At 46.1% G+C, this 21,974-nt stretch overlaps 2 protein-coding genes across 3 annotated transcripts in view; both read right to left on the bottom strand.

Annotated features, from left to right (window-relative positions):
- The window catches only part of LOC102050590 (ras-related and estrogen-regulated growth inhibitor-like), a 22,563-nt gene extending 16,388 nt beyond the window's left edge, over positions 1-6,175 (bottom strand). The window contains exons 1-2 of the mRNA XM_014284863.3: positions 5,559-6,175; positions 4,245-4,393 (exon numbers count right to left, since the gene is read on the bottom strand). Coding sequence (XP_014140338.1) covers positions 4,245-4,254 — 10 coding nt within the window. The 5' untranslated portion in view covers positions 4,255-4,393; positions 5,559-6,175. The remainder of the gene's footprint in view (positions 1-4,244; positions 4,394-5,558) is intronic.
- MRPL21 (mitochondrial ribosomal protein L21) lies at positions 5,351-21,974 on the bottom strand. 2 transcript variants are annotated; one of them, XM_005445057.3, is made up of 7 exons: positions 21,917-21,974; positions 20,065-20,125; positions 16,128-16,213; positions 12,934-13,097; positions 11,340-11,392; positions 6,183-6,286; positions 5,351-5,490 (listed from the first exon to the last, which is right to left on the bottom strand). In XM_005445057.3, the coding sequence occupies exons 1-7, from the start codon at positions 21,954-21,956 to the stop codon at positions 5,426-5,428; spliced, it is 573 nt and encodes a 190-aa protein (XP_005445114.1). In that variant the 5' UTR covers positions 21,957-21,974; the 3' UTR covers positions 5,351-5,425. The 2 variants fall into 2 exon arrangements, with proteins under 2 accessions (XP_005445114.1, XP_014140337.1); XM_014284862.3 differs by lacking the exon at positions 20,065-20,125 and having other exon boundaries at positions 21,917-21,940.

The raw sequence follows: 21,974 nt of genomic DNA, 5'->3' as shown, positions 1-21,974 counted from the left end.
GTAGGTGGAGTAGATATTGTTTTCTGTTGAAATATTTGTGGTCAGGCTATTCCATACTTGCCATTTTTTTAAAGCTGTAGAGTCTGCACCGGGAAAGAGGCCAAAGGCACCCATGAATCATGTCCCTGCAAACAAAAATCCAGCAGAAATAAAAAGTTGTCCTAAAGCAGACAAAGAACCAAATCACCTCAGACCGTAGCCTCAGACTATGGGAGTCCCATACCATGTTCCAAACTAAATCCCTCCTGGATCATCCGCTCTTTTAAGAGCTCCCCAAAAATTCAACTTTACTGCTTCCGAAAGAAAGAGAAGTAGTGCATTTGGTTTTATTTAGAAAAGATAAAAAAAAAAGCCAGTCCCTCTCCATTAGATGATCTGAAGGTGCAGGATGCCAGATCTATGCAGAAACCAACTCAATTTCAAGCTCACTTTGGAGCCTGTGCCCTGTTTTCAAAAATGACCACAGTATTTCAAATCTTTGGTCCCACAATGTTCAGCTCATCTCCTGAGCATTCACCCAAAGGGCTCAAACCCCATTTTTCCAACTCATCTATCACATTTAATTGTCACTCATTAATGATCGTACAAACACTGAGACAATACCGTTATATGGCAAGCTTCGCTGCTAGCGTGCCTCTTGAGAGTTAATGTCAGACGGGGCCATCAGGGAATGTTCTCCAAGAATATAACTGAAGCCACACCGCCCTGTCAATAAACATATTTTTGGTTGCTACAGCAAAGCCAGCATGCAATTAAAAAGTTCTCTCAGACTTCAGAGCCCTCTCCTTTCTCATCAGCTTTGCAGACTCACCCTGTTCCTACCAAAATCAAACCCTGACTTTGCTTCAGCCATGCAAATGCTGAATTAGCAGCCAGGCAGAGACGTGGCAGGAGCAGGGACATGGATCCCAATCACTTGTCCCATGTTCTATAAATAGGGAGAGAGAAAATAGATGAAAGGCACCTAGCCCCAGTGCTTGCTCACACCCAGGCTCACTGGCCACTTTCTGACTTCTCTTTAAGGGCTTTGTACCAGCCTGGACCCTGCGGCAATGCATTCCCTTTCTCTTCTTAATAAAGGGGCTATTTTTTAGGTCACAAGAGACAAGAAAACCTCTAGCACAAGAGAAATCAAACCAACGCAGCTTCCTGGTGTTACACTTTAGTGGTTAGAAATCAGCAACAGACAGAATGTATTTCAACGTGCAGCCAAAGCGTGGCCAGATCATGCTGAGAAAATAAATGTGGCTCCACGTAAGAGTTCAAAGATGCCTTTGCAAAGCTGACAGGGAAAAAAACCACGCCAAAGGGGCACATTAACAGCATTTCCCTTTCATCCCGGAGGCCCAAACGACACATTCCAAGAACTTTTCAAGCTGCTTTGCCACTTCAACTGGATGAACGCCTACAGCTCATGACACGGTAGAGCACATGAATGTGAAACAGCTCCAAATATCATAACCAAGTTGCTGACTCCCTTTTGCTGGCCCTTGGGTCCCGAAGACGGAGTTTCATGCACTTTTGTTTTTCCACAGAAGCTGGCCATCAGAGAGGACGGACAGTGATGCTTACAGCGTCTATCATGCTTCATTAGGCTGCACAAATAATGGATCCTCACAATGGGAAGCCTTCACGCTGAGAGAAATGGCTTTGCTTGTGAAGCTTATTTTAGAACACAGAACAACTTGCCAAGGGAAGGAAGAGAAACCCCATCATGTAGGCAATTTAAAACTCGTCCAGACAGAGCTCTGGAGATATGCTGCAGAAAGCTGTCCTGTAGGATGACCAGCATGGGCCGTCTCCCCTTCAATCATGACAATGATCTTATTTTTGTCAGAATGCCAAACCCAAATCCAAGCACCTGGAAGCTGCAGAATTTTCATCTGAGAAGTCATGACCATAGCATCCTGTTGGAGGGTTTAGAAGACTGAAACCTCACTCCAAACCAACGCCTGAAAGCATCTGTATCTGGCGGGGGGTGGGGTGGGGGGGTGGAGCACAGCCACAAATTAAGGTGCTACAGTCCACTGCTGCCAGAAGGGTGAAGGATGAGGTCGCGGCGGGGCTGACATTCAGCCAGGCCAGCAGTTCACCATCTCTTGCACAACAGCACGTACCAATTTCAGCCACTGTGTACACTTAATTAGGGCTTGGCTAAACAGTTCCCTTGGCTCCTCAGGAGAGGTGACAGGAGGGGGGGAGCGAAGGGTGCCCAGGGGGACTGCATGTCTGGGATGCAGAGGGCAGCAGAGCCAGGAGTCCAGTCTGCCACACCCAGGCGTTCCTGCTCAAACTGGGACGTGACAGCGACGTGACTGGCAAAGAAGCAAGGGCACCTCCAGACAACTCTTCCTGAGCAAACCCCTCAGCAGCCCGGCTGGCGAGAAAACAATGCAACACTGACATTTTTCCACAATAAGGAAGCAAAGCCCGTTGTCCTTCTGCCGGGGAATGAAGCCGAGTCCTACCAACATTCTTCGAAAGCACGAGAGAGAAACCAGAACAGCCAGCGGCTTTGTGGCCAGCAGGCAGGGAGCAAGCTGGAATTCGCGTCTGACTCAGAACAGATGGATGCCCTCTGCTCTGGCCCTCCAGCCTCCCTCTGGGCAGCGAAGCCTTATTTACACGAAGTCAAACAGCACTGAGGGGAGAGTATGGGGAACAAACACGGCAGTTTTGCTTCAGAGGTGCTGGATGGCAGGAGCTCAGGTCTGGTTCTCGTCTAACCCACGCGGACGCCTAATCTTAGAGGCTCTGGGCAAAGCATCTCTCAGATTCCACCCTGATGTGATGTGCTGTCCAACAAGATGTTTTGTCCTAACAGATAAATTTTCACTATGAATCAGTGCTTGAGGGGGAAAAAAAAAAATAAAGCCTGCTTTCTTGAGAAATTTCTGCTCAAACTATTTAAGTATGGGAAACCACATTCAGCAGCCAGAAAGAGGATCACAAGCAGCCACCCCCCAACATGCGAAGCTAAATGAAGTCTTGTGACTTCACTCTGGATAAGAAGGTATCTGCTTCCACCTGGAATGGCAAAAAGCTTTTTTTAAAAAAAATTCCCCTGAAGAAAACGTCAAAAATAATCCTTTCACCTCAGTCTGAGTGCATTTCAAGAAAACCTGACTATTTTGCTCAATTTTATATTAGAAAATTTTCAAAACAAAATCCAGGACTTCCTGATATTGGTTGGATTTTCCCTTCCTGCATTTTTCTTCCCCAAAATTGTTGTGAAGCCACCCTAATTTCATAGAGCATCTCACTTGGATTAGAATTAGGTTTTCCCAAGGGCTTTTTTGGGGGAACCTGTTCCACAGATCAACTCAAGACATTTGCTTTTTCTTTTGATCCAACACTGGGCTCTTCCTTCCACATTTCTGAGCCTTGAAGTCTCTCTTGTTATTTTCAAGTGTTTCTCTGTAACTGGGAAGGACAGTTTATTCCCCCTACATCCTCTTAAAGCCAAGATACGCATGCTGTTTCTTAGCCCCAGCGCTCACATGCCTTAGGAAATGCAGAGGGACTGTGAGGTTTCCAGTGAAATTGCTTCAGCTGGCAACGCTGCTTCCGCTGTGGACTGTGAACAATCTTTAACTGCCATCGCCTTCATGCCAGCCCACAGCATACTGCGGCTTACTGCAACTGTAGGATCTGTGGTCCCAGTGTAGAACTGGAGCCACCTTTGGATCCCCCCACTGCCTTCCATTTTGTAAGAGCCTGGAAACAAGGATGCAATGATCAAAGATGGTTCCGGAAAGGTCCCTGTCTTCATATACCCATGAACTATTTAAAATCCAAGTGTCCAACCTCCTTGTGCAGTCAGTAGACAAGGAAGAGCATCTCCCAAGGGCTGCTCGTGCTGGACAGTCCTAGCTGGGAAGAGATGAGTTAGCCTCTGCAGCTGACCATCTCTCTCCAGCAACTACAGAACCAGCTTAACTGAAGCATACCTGGGTATTTTCTTTCTGTAGCTGAAATCAGGCAAGATGAAATGCAGCCTGAGCCATCAAGCTTGCTGTTTATGGCACCTAAAATGATCTGAGATTTTGAAAGACTGGACGGGACACAGATTTAGTTATATTCAAAACCACCACCCTGTACTGAAGGAAATGCTGGGCAACCTTGGTGCTATGAAGGAGTCTCTGCAGGGGCGCATACGGACATTCACATGCAGACTTTCCTCCTGACTCACTTGAAGCAGGGCATTCCCTAGAGAAGTGACAAGGTGAGCAAGCTCGACTTACCACTTCTCATGGTAGCTGTAGAGAATCTGATAGCTCTAGGAAACTCTTCCTGGTTGTTATTACAGTACAGAAACACATGCAGACCTTGGCTGAATAAGCCTGCTGAATCTGGCCTTGCACATGCTGCTCAATAAGTGACAGTGCTCAACCTGCAGACAAAGCAGAGAGAAAATACTGGGATCTAGACATAAAAATATTCACAGTCGGCCAAGCACCAAGTCTGTCAAATAGGCACAAAATCACTCCTGAGCCACTGATACCTGTTCTTGTGAGGGTATAATACATGCAGACAATTTATTGCTATGCAATAGACTCCTGAGCTTACTTTTAAGAGGGTAATTTCTCAGGTGTTCCTAACCTATACGGATTTTCACCACTTAGCATGATCTGGGAGTATATTTGGGATCTTGCAGTCATCTTGTTTCACTGCTCTCTTCAGTCCCATCTTTGCTGTGGGCCACACTGTACCCCAGTGTATTCCCTGAAGCCATAAAACACCAGGAAAATGAGCAGAGCAGCAGGGCTTTTGTCAGGAGAGAAAAAGGGGTGGAAGGCAAAAATTACACTTAGCACTCTTAAAAACACCTCACCTGTTTACAGCGATGTAACTGCAGTCTGTGGAGAGCTACGAGTGTTTCCAGAGGGCAAATCAGCTCACCCAAACCCCCTGCCCCATTGCTAGCCTTAAGTGTGCTCCCAGTGCCAGGGAAACTTGCATAGACACAAATAATGAAGCACAGCACCAGGCTCTTTAAATTGACTAATTTTACCCATAGATTCTGCCTTCCCGGCTCAGAGCCTCACTTCTGGGACTGGGGAGGCAGATGGCCCTTTTCTTCCACAACCAGTGAAGCCCAAGGTATTTTTAAGACACAGCTGAGAGCCTGTATTCCTAAAGTACATAGAGGGGTGTGCAGGCAGAGGCAGACCCAGCTGGCATGAAACAGCTCGACAGCTAGCAATGGATCCTGGGGTGTTTAAGACTTTTGACAAATAAATACCATCAAGGCTGAAATAATAGTTTAAAACTGTATTTCATTGTTGCTTTTAAAAAAGAAATTACATAGAGATTTCCATTTCCAGCAACAGCAAGAAGTCCAGAACTCTCCAATGACAAGGCAGTTTTATTTCAGTAATTGCCTAAAGCAATAATAAACCCAAGCCCCACAACACCTGATCAATCATGACAAACAGGGGAAAATTTCTATGGTGTTTATCCGGAGGACAGTCTGTGGGTTCACGATGACTGAAAAAGAATGAAAAGAGAGAGAAAAAAAAAAAAAGATCAGATGACAGCACATAACTGTTGCATACCTTTCGAAAGGCTCCTGCTGGCTTAGCAACATTAAGGCATGCCAAGGCGTGATGGTTTCTAGGAGGGGGTGTGCTGGCAGATGCTGCCACATTGGCAGGACAGCTGCATACTGTTGGTACGGCATCAACAAGGGGTCCAGGCAGAGCTCCCGTGGGACTGTGTTAGACTGGTCGAGGTTTTAGCATCCATTCCATAAACCAACAGTCATAATTTTTCTCTCTCAGCCGTATTTGAGAAGGGACGGTCATTTGGTAATCAAAAAGCCTGCCACAGGATACTGTTAAGACTTGCTAATATCTGTGATAACACAGCAAACATTTAAGGCTTTGGAAAGGGAACAGGATTGCTTTTCTGCCCAGGGAATTTTTTTTTTCCAGTAAGGTCTTTTGCAAGGCTATTCAACAAAGGGTGCTGGACCAAGGGAGTATTAAGTCACTGTGCTCTGCATACAGTGGGCACACCTGGGGCAGCAGGCTGGGAAAGAGGTGCTGTGCCATGAGCGGTCCTGGGGACGTGGTAAATGAGTCTCCTTCCCCAGACACTGCCCTTGTGTCATGATACCCCCATCCCAGATCTAGCAACAAAACAGCAGGGAAGGAAGCTGTGTATTCTATTAATCTTACTTTTCTTCTTTTGATAGTTGTGCCTCCTCCGAAAGCGCATGTTAATTTTTGGCCACGACTCTGTCTTTTCAATCACAGTAGCCTCCACACGGACGAGATCTTTCCTTAAAAATAAATTTTACAAGTATCACTTTTTAACTATTTACGTTCTCGTCCTATCTGTAAGCAGGTTTCTGGGGAAAAGCGACACACAGATAACACATCCTGCCTTACAGAGCCCAGATCCACAGGAACTACAAAATCACTGTGGAAAGAGGGAAATCTGTCAGTTTGTTGGCTTCACAGTGCAAAACCAAAAGCCTCAAGGTGCTGTATGTGGATCAGCCAAGTGATACAATAGGTTGTAGGGCAGTACCTCTCTATCAACGTGAGCGATAAGATCAGAAACAGCTAGGGAGGCAGTAGCAAGACAAACCTGCAGGAACTTGTAGGATTACAGTAAGTTAATACAGTGCCTCGTCTGGCACATTCACATGATCTTGTGTGTCCTACTTTGCTTATGGTACAGGTTAAACCCACCAGTGGCCCCTTCTTCTGTGCTATGCCGGTCAGCACAGAAGTCCTTCTTCCTTCTACAAAGCATCACAGACAGCTGGAAGAAAGCCTTCTCACCTTGCTCACCTGAAAAAATCCTGGCAAAGGCTCAGTGAAAAGAGATTTGGCCTGCTGTTTCTAGCAGGAAGCACAGCTAATTGGCTCCTGGAGCAAGTCCCTTCTCCTCTCACATGCCTCTCTTCTGCCTCCCACTCTTGGTCTGTCCTGCTTGTTTACCCCAAATTGGAAAAGAAGATGGGGACTCCCTGAGGATTTCAGGTACTGCTGCCTGCCTCACAGCTCGGGGAGTTCAGACCACTCAAAGACTCAAATTATTTCTATATCTCATTTCTACATATGGAAATTCTCAGCAAGTAAACATCCTCCCTCCCTGAGGAGAGAGATGAAGAGAAGAATACAGCCTGTATTCACAGGCACATAAAAGCACAAAGTAATTAGTCGCTCCACTTTACCTTACCGACACACTCAAACACACCTCCTGCCCGCCCAGGGCTTCTGCAGAGCTCAGAGAAAGTCCCACTGAAGTTAGAAAAAGAATGCTGGGATTTCTAGCTGCTCTATGAAAAATGCCAACAGCTAGAAAACAAGGTGGCTCTGAAGCACGCACTGGAGGAACAGCTACCTGTCTGCACTACAACTGCTCTCTGGGAAGATAAGTGCCCCCAGACAAGAGCCAGACTAAAGCTTTGGAAAGTGTGGTTTTAATCAACAGCCACAAGGAGGGAGGAAGAGACACTCTTTCATGCAGCATTGCTGCAGAATATCATTAAAAACTCATTAGCATGCTCACTTTGCCACCGGAAGACATTTAAAGAACATTTTCCTGACAAATTACTCTGTCTGCACTTAAGGGGGGCAGAGAGGGGAAGCCCATCTAACCTAACTGTTCCAGCAAGGTCACTAGGAGGCCAAAGGCTTTGAGACATTTACCATCTCTCTTAACTTTTACCCTCTGGGGTATAACATATATCAGAGATTGAGAGAGGAAGGAAGGGCAGCCAGAGGAGAAAAACTGATAATACCTGCATTTATTGGCTAGCCCAGAAGAAAAGAGACAAAAGATGATCTAGATTTTGAGAGGCTGGGTGACCCTCACATCTCAGATAAAGGACATTGTCCAGATTCAGCCCAGTGATAGGATCCAACAGCACTACTGAAATACACAGCGAGCTTTGCAACGTGAGGGAAGAAACCAAGAAATGAACTGCACTTCAGTGGCTGGCCATGTTTTAACACTATAATTAGGGAGCTATACTTCCCGGGTCTAATTCCTGCCTGCTGAAGGATACACTCCCACCGACTTCTCACAGGCTTGGACTGTAAAGGCATGTAACAAACTCACCAATGATGATCACATGGGAAAACTGGAAAGTGGCCAGGCCAGATAAAGTGACCTGGTCACTGAAATCTCTGGGCAGCTCTCGGGAGAGCCAGGGTTTGCAGTAGCACAGCCAAGCTATCCCTGATACAGCGCTCACCACCGGACTGCACTGGCTGTCCTAGGCTTGGGTAGTATCCAGCCAAAGGCAGAAACATTGACACGGATCTGTAGATAAGTGTCCCCCCGCCACTGCTCATAGATATTGACATGCTTTCAAGTAAACCTTTAAGGGTATTGTTGAGACAATCCAGTATCCAAGCACGGCTTCACTCTGCAAGCCAAAGTTCAAGGCCAAAGGGCCCTGGTAAGTCCTTCTCTGTTGGACAAAGCACTAGGACCTGCTGGCGGAGAGGCTGAAGCACAACAGAAAACGACTTGCTGGTGAAGTGCATAGGAACAGAAAAGCTCTCAGTGAAATAGAGCCCAAGGAAAAAAAACAAAAAACTTCATCAAATGTTTTAGGTATGACTGGAATGTCCATAAAAATAAAAAGAGGGTCACGCGTTTCCCAGAGTCTGACATAGACAGTCGGGCCTGCTGCTGTTAGCAGCAAAATGTTTCATGACAAAACAAGTCTATCAGATTTTTGCAGGAAGCAAGAAAAATTCACACTGAAATCTCATAGATGTAAGTTGGGCTGAAAGCTATTGTCATTAAGCCGTGAAAAAGATCCAGGCAATCCACAGCACCAAAGGATCACAATTCTTAGAGGTAATAATTTCAACTGACAAGCTTGCTTGCTCCCTGCAGAAGGTAACTGAATCCCAGCCTTGCTGTCTGGGAAAAGAACAGGCCCAAGGCCCTTTGCCTTTTCTACTGAAGCCACTGCAAAAATGGACAGGTAGCAGGAGAAAGAGCAAGGTTCATCTAGAGAAAAAAATTCCCCCATCAGTAGTACTTTGTCTAGAAATAAGCTAAGCTTTCTCAGAGGTACCATTCATTCCACTCAGGTCTAAAACAGCTGAGGGTACTGAGCTGATGGCTTGAAATGCAAACCTGCCCAAGGTTATGCTCACTTCTAATCACAGCTTTAAAAGCGCACAACACTTTCTGCATTATACAGCTAAACAAAGTACAGCTGCATACTGCTTGATATCCTTGTGCCAATCGACCAGACAGCAAGTTACTTGAACAAACACAAAACCCAACAGATTCCAGAGCAGAAGCCAGCTACAAGTTCCCAGAATAGCCTCTGCCACGCAGATATGTTTTGTTGCACTGTTGTTTTTTAAGGCTTTTAAGGAGTGTCATCTTGGGAGGTATCTGACTGTTACAGAAAATTAAAACATCACTGTCCGTCCAAAACAGGACAAGTTCCTACCCGCCTCCAAGTTTGAACAGGGAGTGCAGCTGTAATGAACTGTCTTACGCAGACACTGGTGCAAGCATTTACTGAAGTGTTTATTTTTGAAACAACAGAAAAACAAAACCACATTTGTTCATACCCAACCTCTTATCTCCCCTCCAAAATGTTTGTGGTTTAGGCACAACTGGGAGCTATGTGAAAGAACTGCAGTCGATGTTGCTCGTGACACGCTGGGTTTTGCTTTCCTTTCCTCAGCCCGTATCAGAGCTGGGGACTCGGGAGGTTTCCCTACAGCTTGGGGGGAGGATGGCACCTTCCCACCAGCCTTTCAATCTGCCTGGTGAGCTGCTACTGCCTCCTCCTCCCAACATTCTTCCTCTGCCAGTTACTGGAGTTCAGGCTAACACTGGCAGATGTGCAGTTTGGTCTGCTTCAAGCAACTGGCACCACCTTCCACACATTGAGAGCAGCTGCAGGAACCCAACAGCTGTTTCTCTTCCTGCCCTAGAGCTCCTGCGTCTTGCACCGCACACGCCAAGTCCAGCACACAAACTGAGAGTTGCAAAAAAACACCCCAGAGCCACTAGTTAAGACAGCCAGGTGAGGGATGGTGCTCCTAAACTACCTGACATGGCGTATCCATGCCTGCAGAACTTGGGCTCCTCTGAACTTCTGCAAGATGACACTTCTAGTCCTAGTAATGAGATTTCCCTTCCTAAGATCTTCCACGAGGGCAATATCTGGCAATAATTCAAAGACTCCTGCCAACCCGCTCTTCCAGATATATTTGCAGTACTGTTAAAAGGACTGGCAGCTCTCAAAATCCTAACACAGGGAACTCGAAGCAGCTACCACCACTGCAACCAAAGTCATGTTATCAACTGTACAAACATGTTACAAGTAACTCCTAAAGACCAACAACCCCCTGGTGCCACAGCAAGCACTCAAAAGTGAAAATGATATGAAACTCTACGGTATTTCTAATCTGAATCTACAAGGCATCAACAAGTAATTCTCAGATGTACAACTTCCTACTCATGGGCCCATCCTCTGCCAAAGTCACTGCAGTTCGAGCTAAGGCCAAAACAAGTGGTTTAGCTTGCAACCAGACCACAGCCAGGGCTTCCAGGTACTTCAAGCACCTGCAACCCACCTCATCTTCACTTGCATTTTACCACTAAAACCTCTTGTCCTGGGGAAAACAACAGTTCATGACTTTGCTTCTGGCTACTGCTAAGAGCTGAGCAATAACACCTGGTCCACACGCACCACTTCCTTTTGGTATAGAAAATGCTGAAGAAGCAGGCATTCTGCCAGTTTGTATAGCAGGTCCTACACACTAGGATGGTGCCAAGCAGGTAAAATCCTTCTCCCCAGTTCTGTGACTGCTGGACAGGAAAATCAGGAACTCTAAAATTAAGATTAAGGCCTGCTGGGTTAAGACAAGGACAAAAGGAAATGGGTTAAAAAACCCCAAGTCAAATTAAGGGGTTAAGGGATGGGAAAGGATTTCTGGGTTATTCCAAGATGACTATCACCAGAATTAGGGTAAGGGAGTAAAGATGTTGAAGAGCAAGATTTACTGCTAAGTTAGTGCAAGGTTTGTAACAAGAAAAAAAGGTCCAACCCAGTAGAGGTGAATATCCTACAGTTACCTTAGTAAAACTCAGCTGTGAAACATGGCTCATTCACTTGGAAAACTAACTGCTGTTCTATCCTGGCAGTGTGGCTATGGTTAGAGTCAGCAGAGGCTGAGAAGCTTTATTGGTGGCTCTTTCAAAAGCCACAGGGCTGGGAAAAAAGCTACTGCTGATAAATCCAAGTTTCTCTTCAGTTTCAGGGACTGTAGGAGCCCTGAAGCCACAATTAAGTACAAGAATTGTTTCAAAGACAATTCTTGTATGAGACATCTTACCCCAGGAGCGGCCTTCCAATAAGTGTGAAGTCATCAGCGCCAACCAGTAAAACCTATAGAAAATAAACGAGGCATATGTCACTGCTTTCTTGTCCCAGCAGAAATGCAAACAGTATCTTCCAAATTCTACAGTCACCATAAAGGAGTCAAACTGCCTAAAAATAGGCCTTTACACATTTCAAACCTGATGCTGTTACTAGAGAGGGATGGTGGGAAAAGGCAGCTAACAGGCAAGAAGCAGATTCGTTAAACAGTCAGTCTTCCAGGACAGCTTATCCTACTAAAACATACTTTGGAAGTATCTTTCACATTGATCAGAACACACTGAACCTTTCTGTCCTGGCTCACCAACAGCTGTAAAAGTTATGAAAAGCAATACAGGGAAAAAGAAGAATGTGCCTTGTGTGGATCGGAATGAATAGCAGCTCCTAAAATCATTGGATTTTTATAGCAATTGCTCCATGTCCCAGCAGAGAAATACTGTCCTCACCCTCCTCCATCAGGCCTCAAGAGGGCAAAAAAGAAATGAGCATGGGGGGGGTGGGGTGGGATTCACCACCTCAGGGACTAGCCCTTTTGTTTCAGGGTATTTCAACCACCTGCTTATCTAAAGGATCAGGCAGGATAATAAAGAGGACATAGTGAGAAGAGGCAGCATTTCTTACAGACTGTCTCCTTCCCCACACTAATTGTACAGCAGCAGTTAAAAGCAGCATACAAATGGTCATGAGATATTCCCAGTTTTCGTTTAGAAACTTGCCAGTAAAATCCCAGAAGAGTTATGGTGGTTAGGCAAGTTTTTCACCTTTAACTCCCATCCAGACCTTTGCATTCCTAGCTGGCTACTTCATGCAAATCACTCCTCTCTGCAAGGACACAGGACACAGCTGAAGGCATGCCTAAAAAGCTGCCTCAAAACTGGACTTCAAAGCAACGGGTAAGTAGAAGAACTGCCCGGCTCTCCTTAACTGCTTACTTGGCTCTAACAACCAATATTAAGATTAAACCAACCCCACTTCGTAATCTTTCATTTAAGCTTTGGATTAATAAACCTCTACAAGCTCCTGCTAGTTAAACAAGGGTAAAGGTAAAGATATTGAATTGCATCTTGGTAATTCTCCCCTACATGCACCATCCCTCTCCCTCCACCCAACACACTCAGCACGATAAGGATCTTGCAAAGCATTGCTCAGCGACAGTCCCTCCGGAGGACTGCAAGTATTTTGGGTGTTGAGAGTTTCAAGGTAAACACAGTCTTCAGCTGCTGTCTCTAGAAATAACAACTGTAATTTTCTTTTTTTGGATGAAGTTAGTACAACAAAAATCTGTCTCCTAACAGAGTCTGGCACGACTCACTCCAACCCTGTTCAACAGAAATCACAATAATATTATCACTAACAGAGTAACTGAAATTGGAACAAAACTAAGACAAGGCAAGTAACTGGAGTAAGAACGGGAGATCAGACAGGAGCTATTCAGGACGTGTTATTAAAAACTGGTTATGGGTTTTGCCTTAGGGAATGTTCACAGGCAATCTGCTCTAGCCCCACACACAGCATGGCATCACAGGCACTGTGGAAGCATGGCATGTCACCTTTTCCATCCGGATTCGGTCTCCACATTCAGCCTCCAGAACATTGTCCATCATAATCAAGTCTTCACTAGTTATTTTCCACTGCTTGCTGGCAAAGTGGACCACAGCAAAGAGCCTTCCGTACTGCCCCATTGCGATCATCTTGTTCACCTTTTGTACCACTTCTGCGGGCAAACAGCAGGGAAGGAATCAGTGTACAAACCCCCGCAAGGTGTGAAGAACCGCTCAAAACTAACTCAGCCACACTGCTCTCCCACCAAAACTATTACCTTCTGGGAATCTTTAAGCATGGATCAACAGCAATGTTGTTTCCGACAAGGCGTGAACCTCCCTTTCATAAACTTAATTTGTATTTTAGTTGCTGGCAAACCCATGTGTAAGTAAACAGCTAGTATATATACCATGCGGCTGATCTAAGACTGTTGACTTCTCAGCCTATTTCTTAAGCATCCTAAAATGCACTGCATTCAGATATAAAGTGTTCCAGAAAAGAGTGCTCATCCTTGCATTCTACGTTTGGAGGGGAGCAACTCAATTTCCAAGTCATATGCAGAAGGCCCAGCACTCTGAATACCGTGTAAGGCATGCAGGAACATCAGGAAGAGTTTGGCAAAGTACAAAGGAAAAACTAACAAAGCTTGGCTTGAGAACTTGTACCTGCAGCAAAGACAAGAGAGACCTTTCTGTCAGTCTCTTCCAGAAAATCTCTTCCTGAAAAATCTCTTCCCGTATACACATACACACAGAGCAGGTGCCAGAAGCGGTACAAATGCCGGGGACAAGGTCCTGCACATGAACAAACTCAGTTTTCTGTGATCAGCTTCCCATGCACTGAAACCAAAACCAGTTTTTACAGGAACATCAAAAGGTATTGCTTAATAAGTGCCATTCCACTGCCAAATAGTAGCTTTCCACCCACTTGAGCTGTTCAGAAAAACAGCAACTTTTCTATAACTGGAAAAATAGATTTTCTTCATGGTCCGCAAAAGTGGCTGAATCTTTTTTTTTCTTTTTTCTAGGAATGTAAACAAAACAACATCCATTTGGGACAGGCAAGAATTTAGCAGCCAGTCAAACCAAACCCAGTTCTTACAGGAACACTCTGAAAGTGTCCAAGTTTCAACCCAGCAGATGCAAGCTATTCTAGGAAGAGGTAAGAACCAATTATTTGCAAGGCAGTAGTTACTACAGTTCCCACTACAGTGAAGAGTTTAGCTTCTGTGTTGCTGGAATTGCTGTCCCAGAAGAAAAATCTACTGTGTGCTCTTTTCTCTGAATCACAGTGGACCACTACAAAAAGTCCAGAGGAAAAAAACCAAGCACATTTTCCTTGTTATACCCGCAACTGCACTATGGGTACAATAAATTTCTTGCAGCTCTGAACTGCTGATGCAGGTAGACCAGTAGTCCTGTGGTCAACGTTTCAAAACCAAAATTTCAAAAATGCTGGCCTACAATTTTCTCTCAGCAAAAAACATGCTGAGTCATGCTCTAACAAGGGTTAGTTCCTTGTCAAGTTTCAACTTTCTATCCATGGGGCTTTATCATCTTTCCATAACCAAAAAAGGTACATTTTCTACACTGTACTTGGGCTCTGAAGTTGTTGATAACTCTTCCAACCACCTCTAGTGACAGGAAACATCAAGTGATGTTACTATTTAACTGCTAGGACAGCAATCCTAAATACCCCTGACTGTTTCCATAGCCAGCAGAAAAATAGAAGGCAGAATTCAAATGCTCTTGCTGTTTGCTTTGGATAAGCACAGCCAGGAGATAATGATGCAAGCTCATTAACAGCAGGAGGTTACCAGGCACAGAAATCACAGCAGCCCCGAGGATCCCATGTGAATCAATCAGGTGAACATGGGACCCTGTTCACCACAGGGCTTCAGTAAACCAAACAGAGCAGTTCACAGTTCACTACCGGGTCAAATCACACTCAGACACAGAACATCTGTCACTTGAGCAATCCCAGGAGCACAAAGGAGATAAAAAGCAGGATGAAAAACAGCCAGAGAGGAGACCTGGAGCAGGAGGCTCTCTCTAAAGCACACCAGTCACATAGCTACTAACACACTTCAGTCCGATGATTGGAGACTATCTGCAAAAAGGTGGACACAACCCAGCTTTTCACCTCTCACTCTCCTTGTAAAAGAACTCCTCTCCTTTACTTCCCAGGTCTCTCCCACCTAAAGCAGGAGTCAGATACCTTTCACAGATGTCCCAGAGGTTTACACAACGAGACAGTAAGACTGCCTGTTAATAAACAGAGGAGCTCATTGCCTGTGTGAAGCACAACGCCTAATTGCTACCACCACAGCAACTGCAGAAGGAATTCACCCACTGGGGCTCATTATTGCCTAGTTCTGAGACACATCCCACACATGTGGCTTCCCTGCTACCATCCCCAGCACGGTCTGGATGACAACAGCCCCACTTGGGCAATACGAGGCTAGACACATCTGCCTTCTTCTATTTGATTCTCACCTGCCAGGGGACCTGTGTCTGGTTACAAGTGGAAGATTGACATGTTCTAGTAAGGTGAAGCAATGAGGGAGGGTGGTTGCCAAACATCTGTGGGCACTTCTCTCACTGACCTGCGAGGCTGCCTACTGTACAGTCCACGTGCTCCTTTCAGGAGGACCACTGGCTGCCTTCAACGGTCCTGACTAGATGTGGGGACAGAAACACATTCACTAACATTATGTCACATCCCAGCTGCTCATTGCCTTATGTCACACCTCTGCAGCTCAGTCATGTCCCCACCATCCAACTGCTTATGCTGGCTCTAGTGTTTTATGCATTTAAATACACCAGCTCTCTGATGTGCCTTCCATCCAACAGCTTTTGCTGGCTTTAGCTTTTTGATTTATCCATTAAAAGACAAATAATTGTTTCCTCCTGTCCAAAAGGCTTGTTTCACACTTTAGAAAGCAACACATCACATCAAGTAAGGTTACTCTAGGAGTGTTACAATCTGTCACACTGTCACAAACTAAGACAACCTCATATTGTACCCAAATCTCCAATACCAGCAGCTGGAGCACAAGTCCAGTGACACTAACACATCTGACAGACTGCAAAGAACAAAACCAGGCTCCAGTCATTGAAAACACTTATTTATGCTCAATCAGGCCTGCCACCAGCGGCAATACTGGAGTGCTAGTCTTCACTCAGGGACTTGAGATCTTTACCTGCATGATACTTCGCTTCTTCTACTGGATCTGGAAGTTTCACTTCAGGCCACGGGGGTGAAGTCAGAGATGTTTTGGCAACAAGTCTGTGAATGATAAGGTAAGATTCATTTGTAGCACACAGATATTGTCAAGAGATGTAAAGCATGAAGAAAGGGAAAAAGGTAAAAGAAGCTGCAGATGGGACTAGAAAGTGGTTTTCCACTGGCGAAGCAGAAGTTGTAGAGGAGACTTAATGATTTCTCAGTATGAAAAACTAGATCTAAAACCCACTGGGGCCAGAAGGCAACTTCCCACAGATCACATTTCTCTTTGTAGCAGCTCATGAGCAAGGAGAGGTTTTCTATTCCAATGTAAAGTGTTACGGACAGAGGGAGGCAGACAAGGCAAAAGCCATGTTACCTCTTGAGGAATTAATCCAATGGAGGACACTGGATATAGCAAACTCCTCAGACCCTCCTCCCGACACCTGGCAAAAGCACTCCAGTAGGACAAGAAATGCTGAAGATGAAGCCCATATCAGAAGGCTGTTCAAAAACATGCAGAAAACAGTCTCATTCTTTAGTTCAGCCTGTAAATACCCTACAACAGTCACTGCTCCCAGGGCTTAACATCATTTAGGGCCACCATGAACTGCAGCAAGCTTTGAGAAAAAGGGATAAATGCCTCAGTGGTTGGTTTGCTTTACGTCCCATCCTATCATAAAATTCATTATGGGGAATGGATTATTCCCCCCCTCTTTTTTTTTTTTTCTTTCTTCCCACTTCAGAATGTTAGTTAAAATAGTTTGAAACAAAGGAAGCGTGCAGAAATAAACCAATGGAAAATTAACTGAAAATTCACACAGGCTATCACTTCTTCCTGATGTTGATATCTGCAGCTGGATGTGGTAGTGCCAATAAAGTTCAGAGACTACCACTGACTTTCCACCCCCTTGTTTTTACAGACTGGAATTTTGTCACCAACTCCAATGGAAACAGACCTACCTTCAGCCTTGTTACACACGAGTTTTAGATACAAGGCTCTTATTAAGCTTTTCCGGGTATAGCTACAAGTTACCTCCACCACAGCTGAGCGGCTGAACACATTAATGCTCCTCAGCTCACTTCACCAAGTACAAAGCCCTGAAGTTACCTGACAGCGGGGAGCATCCGGGAGGAGGCAACTTGCCTTTGATGGGGAAGAAGGGCTAACGAGCATTCTTAAACCAGCCTTAAATGCTGCACATGAATGACTCACATGCATCCTTTTTTCCCCCCTCTGTTTTTTGAAGCTCTTCTCTGTTAAATAGACAGTTTAGAGAGGGCCTTAAGACCACAGCTGGGTTCTTTACAGGAGAGTCACAAGGCTGTTGTTCTTTTGTCACTTACAGCTGCATTCCCTGAATGGCAATAATAACGGCTTACCCTACCCCCAGTGCAATTCAGCATTTAATACCACAAACATTTAACCCAAAAGACTCTTCTGTGCCATTACCACATCTGTCTATAATTGATAGTACCACACTGGGGAGGGACTAGCAGAGGCATCTAACAAAACTTCTTAGACCCATGCCTATCTTGGTTCAGATTCACCGCAGAAGGGAGCGGGAGCTTGCACCACCCCATACTCATCCAGCCAAGCACAAGCATCATTCCTCACGATGACTTTGAGCACCAAGATATTTTGCTGAAAGGTGCAAATTAAATCCTGATTCTTCTTGAAAGAGTAGCTTCCACTTTTGTGATAGAGAGTGGCTTTTGTAACATCTCTTTTCAAACACTCTGCAACTGTACCGCTGAGACAAGAGCCTCTCCACTGCAAGATGTTGCATCAGTCCCCAAAAACCTCCCTGGTGACCAGCCTGAGGGACTCTGGACACCACAGATGCATCCCTTCAGGATCATTCAGTACTGATACAATCGTGGAAGCAACCACAGCTCAAGCTGCACCAGCACCCAAGTGACAAATTCTGTGCAGACCTGAAGACAGCTCTACTGTCTATATTTGGATGCTGCTCTCTGACTTACTAAAAATGGTATGCGGCTGTCACAACGCACGACACCTTCAGTTTAGTAAATAAACTGGGGGCCTGAAGGCGAGCAGGCTACAGTATGGATACAGAACGAAAGACTGAAAACTGCCAGGGGTGTTTCAGCTAGCAGCCAGCAACACATTCTGTTTAGCTGTACAGTGGATTCTTTCTGCTTTTCTCAAGATAGTCACTGAGAGGGATCCTCTGCCTCAAAACTGACCGAATTCCTGACTGCTTCAAGCCCTGTACAGTCAATACCGCAGGTACTGCCATGCACACACTGCCTTTCTTGACAGTGGTGCAGACAGCACTACATCATGAGAAGGCTGTTTAAAACATCAGAGCTGAACAACAATTAACGCCGCTCAAATGTGCCACAGGGTGTTAATTCAGAAATGAAACACTGCACGAAGCTCAGTGTGAGTTTGAGCGGAAAAAATGCAAATGACACTTGCTTATAATTAGCTGTTTTTCAAGATCTCTAGGACAAGAAGCAACAACAAGAAGGACCAGAGGCAGCTGCTTACATCTCTGCATAAGAGCCAGTTACAAAAACTATTGATTTGTTCCCAAAGAACTGGAGAGAAAAGCACTACTCGGAACTGTGGTACGCATTTCAGGGGCCAGGGAGAGGAGGCACAAGGCCCATCCTGCACCATTCAGAGATTACCCTGAGAGATGCCAAATGCCTTTACTCAGAAAGAGACACATGACCAAAAGGCACCAGATTATTAAGCAAGAATCTACAATACCACAAAGACAATCTTAGATTTAAAGAGGCAGATTCACCCTGGATCTTGATGAGATGACCAGAAAGGTATTGGTTTCTGAAATTCAAAGAGAAAGGTGCTGCTCACTAAAATACCATCTCCACCACAAACAGGAAGTCCAGCTTCCTGTGCACAGAGATCCACACTTTCTATAAATAACACAGGATGCGCAAACCCCATAAAACGTTCCAGAAAAGACATTAGATGCTAGTGAACGAAGGCAAATTAACACAACAGCAATAGTGTTGGATTGGTTTACTCTGTAATGCCCAGCAATGCCTCAGGAAGGGCTTTCATTTAACAGAAACTCAAAGCACTTGCAAACAAGTATATAGCCACAAGCACCAAGGCTTCGTGGGTCTGTTGCGGGGTATAGTAATAATGTTGGGTGCTCTGTCACCGAGGCAGAGATCCAAACTGTGTTCCCACATGGCTGAGGATCAGCGGGAAGAGGTCACCCCTCCGCAGCCTTCAGAAGAGCAGAGGGAATGAGCAGATCTTGCCGTTTTTCCCTGATGCTGCTCACAGAAGTTCTCCGTTTCTGCAGTGTCCCCTTCTGGTTAAAGCAAGCAGCAGCACAGCCCACAGCTCTGTCTCACTCGAGATCCCAGCAGAGGAAACAAAATACAGACACAAACAAGCAGCTTTCAAAGTGCTGAAACAAATGAAGGCTGAAGTTTCCTGGCTTGGGCTGTTAATCACATTGTGCAGAGACCACAGTGCAAGTTCAGTATTTATCAGGTATCAGAGACTCCAGGCAGGAGATGGACCTTGCCTGAGGAGTAGGCCACCTGTACCTAAAAAGATGAGTGTTAGCTTGAAGCCATTTATGCCGCTGAGGAGCTTGCAATGTCCTGCCTTGAGTGGCTTCTCTGCTGTCTACTACGGGCTGAGCCCACACCGTGGCCCTTTTCTCAGTGGAGGATCTAATTATCTATCTCTAGACTCAACTCTTTTAATTTCCTAAATCAACAGAAGCATCCCTCTAGCAAACGTGACCAAAGGTAGGCAGAGTCTAAAACTTTGGGGGAAGTGACAGACTAAGGGATCAGACAAGCCTCCCTTCCAAAGTAAAAACAAGCCACCCTCCCCACCCACCCAAAGGACAATCAGTATTTCAAGGGGCAAAAAGCATAAAGTCATTTGACATTACCCTTGCTGCAGTGACGTGCTCTGGGAACTCTGTTGCCGAACCACAGATGAAAGCAAGCAGGCTAAAAGGGAAGGAGGGAAAAAGAATTAAAAGTAAGCAGCAACAACTAGGCTTTTAGACCTTGGTGAGGAAGCATGACAGCAATGCTGAAGCATTACAGCACTGGTCAGCTTCATGGTACCATTTTTCTGCCTGTAAAGGCTTTGTTCGGTTTTATCATGCCAAAGATAAAGGGGGAAGCAAAACAAGATACCTGGTAAGAGAAAGGACCCATCAGTTGTGTGCAGCATTGCAAGAGAGCACAAGAGAGCTCCCACTGTAAGCACACTTACTTCAAGTCACACTTCCACCTAGACACACCAATTTAACATGGATACACTCAGAGCAACCCGTCTCTTGCTAAACAACGTGACCAAAAGGCAGAGGAGAGGAACAGGTAGTCTAAAGAATGCTGTGGTGCACTCTTCATTCTGAGCACTAACTGGTGCTGCTAGAAGGATCCTTTCCAGCTCTCTGGGCCCTCTGAAAAGGGGAGGGAAGCTATTACACAACATTTACCAGGTGAGTCTCAGAAACTTCTACTAAGCCTTACAAAGTTCCCACTCTGAAAAGAGAGGAGGAAGACAAGGCATACTGCCAGTAACTCACTGGCCCTGTAGCTCCTAAGCAGACACTGCAATGGTGAGTGAAACACAGTGACCTGGAAGAGGGGGGAAGGTCCAGCAGATTTGGTTTTAACACTCCTATGTCTGGGTTTTCACCCTCCCAGTCATGCTTGCTCCTTCTAGACAAGAGGAGTGGAGGAGCTATGTAGCTGAACAAGGAACAACAACAGAACATGGGAATTAGGAAAATGTATTCATGCTTTTCAGAGCTACATATACATAAGCTAATGTTCATCAACAGTGAAGCTGCATTACCGTTCCCATACACAAATCTTCAAAGCTTGAGTGGTTCACTACGACTTAAATCACACTTTAAGTGCAGCTTCAGCATTTTCTGGAAAGGAGCTAGACCCACACACACTTAGCAGAAAGAGATGAAGTCCTAAAAACACATGCTCAGGGATTTATCCCTATGTTACCTCAGGGGTAACAATCCCCTTCCTGGAACAACGTGCTTAATTAACAGCCAGACTCTGCACAGCTTCATTGCAGGAACATTCCCTTTTTCACCCACCATCCAAAGCATGACTGATACAAGGGACTAGCAAGACCTCTTAACACCAAACATACTTAACCACCTCTCTTGCAGAAGCTGCAGTTCACCAAGTCACACTCACCCAGCATGGAAACCAAACCCCGATGCAAAGCCAGGGCCCCCGAGGCTGCCTGTCTGCTCTCCCAGCAAACACCCTGCCAGCTTCCCAGCCCAGCAAGGAGGCCGATGGAGCCCCTGCACACACCCCCAACCCCTAGATTTTCCATAAAGGTTCACACCAGGCTAGAAAAACCCCTGTAAAGTTGATTCTCCTTTTTATGAACTTTCCCCCGCCCCGGCTTTCCAGCTGCTCCAAGACTGATGCAGGCCAAGACCCGAGCCGCCCCTTTCCCCCGCGCAGCTTTCCGCCACGGGCAGAGCTCAGAGGCTCGCCCGCCTGCTACACGGCGCGGCTGTACCGGGGCCACAAGCCGGCCGGAGGCTGCAGCACCGGCCCTGCGTGGGGAGGCGGCGGGGGCTCGCTGGGCCCGCCGAGGGGACGGGGCCCCCGGCCTCGCCGCACCGGGAGGCCGCGGAGGGGCCGCACCGCGTCGTCCAAACGGCCAGCGGCGGAGACGCTGCCCCGCCGCCTCCCTCCTCTCCCTCCCCGGCCGGAGCGGAGCTCAGAGCGTCCCGTCCCGTCCCGTCTCACCTGCCGCCCGCCACCGTGCCCCCGCCACCACGGCCGCCATGACGGTGACCCCCCGCCC

This window comes from Falco cherrug, chromosome 10, assembly GCF_023634085.1.
Source record: "Falco cherrug isolate bFalChe1 chromosome 10, bFalChe1.pri, whole genome shotgun sequence".
NCBI classification, from domain to species: domain Eukaryota; kingdom Metazoa; phylum Chordata; class Aves; order Falconiformes; family Falconidae; genus Falco; species Falco cherrug.
Note: the sequence above shows the minus strand (reverse complement) of the source record. Positions and strands in the feature narration are given on the sequence as shown.

What these genes read in the sequence shown, in the direction of transcription:
- MRPL21 (XM_005445057.3), bottom strand. Translation starts at nt 21,956, where the DNA reads ATGGCGGCCGTGGTGGCGGGGGCACGGTGGCGGGCGGCAG. An exon ending in GGCACGGTGGCGGGCGGCAG is followed by an intron (nt 20,126 to 21,916) that starts GTGAGACGGGAC and finishes CTTCCCTTTTAG; the next exon opens with CCTGCTTGCTTTCATCTGTG. An exon ending in CAACTATCAAAAGAAGAAAA is followed by an intron (nt 5,491 to 6,182) that starts GTAAGATTAATA and finishes ATTCTTTTTCAG; the next exon opens with TCATCGTGAACCCACAGACT.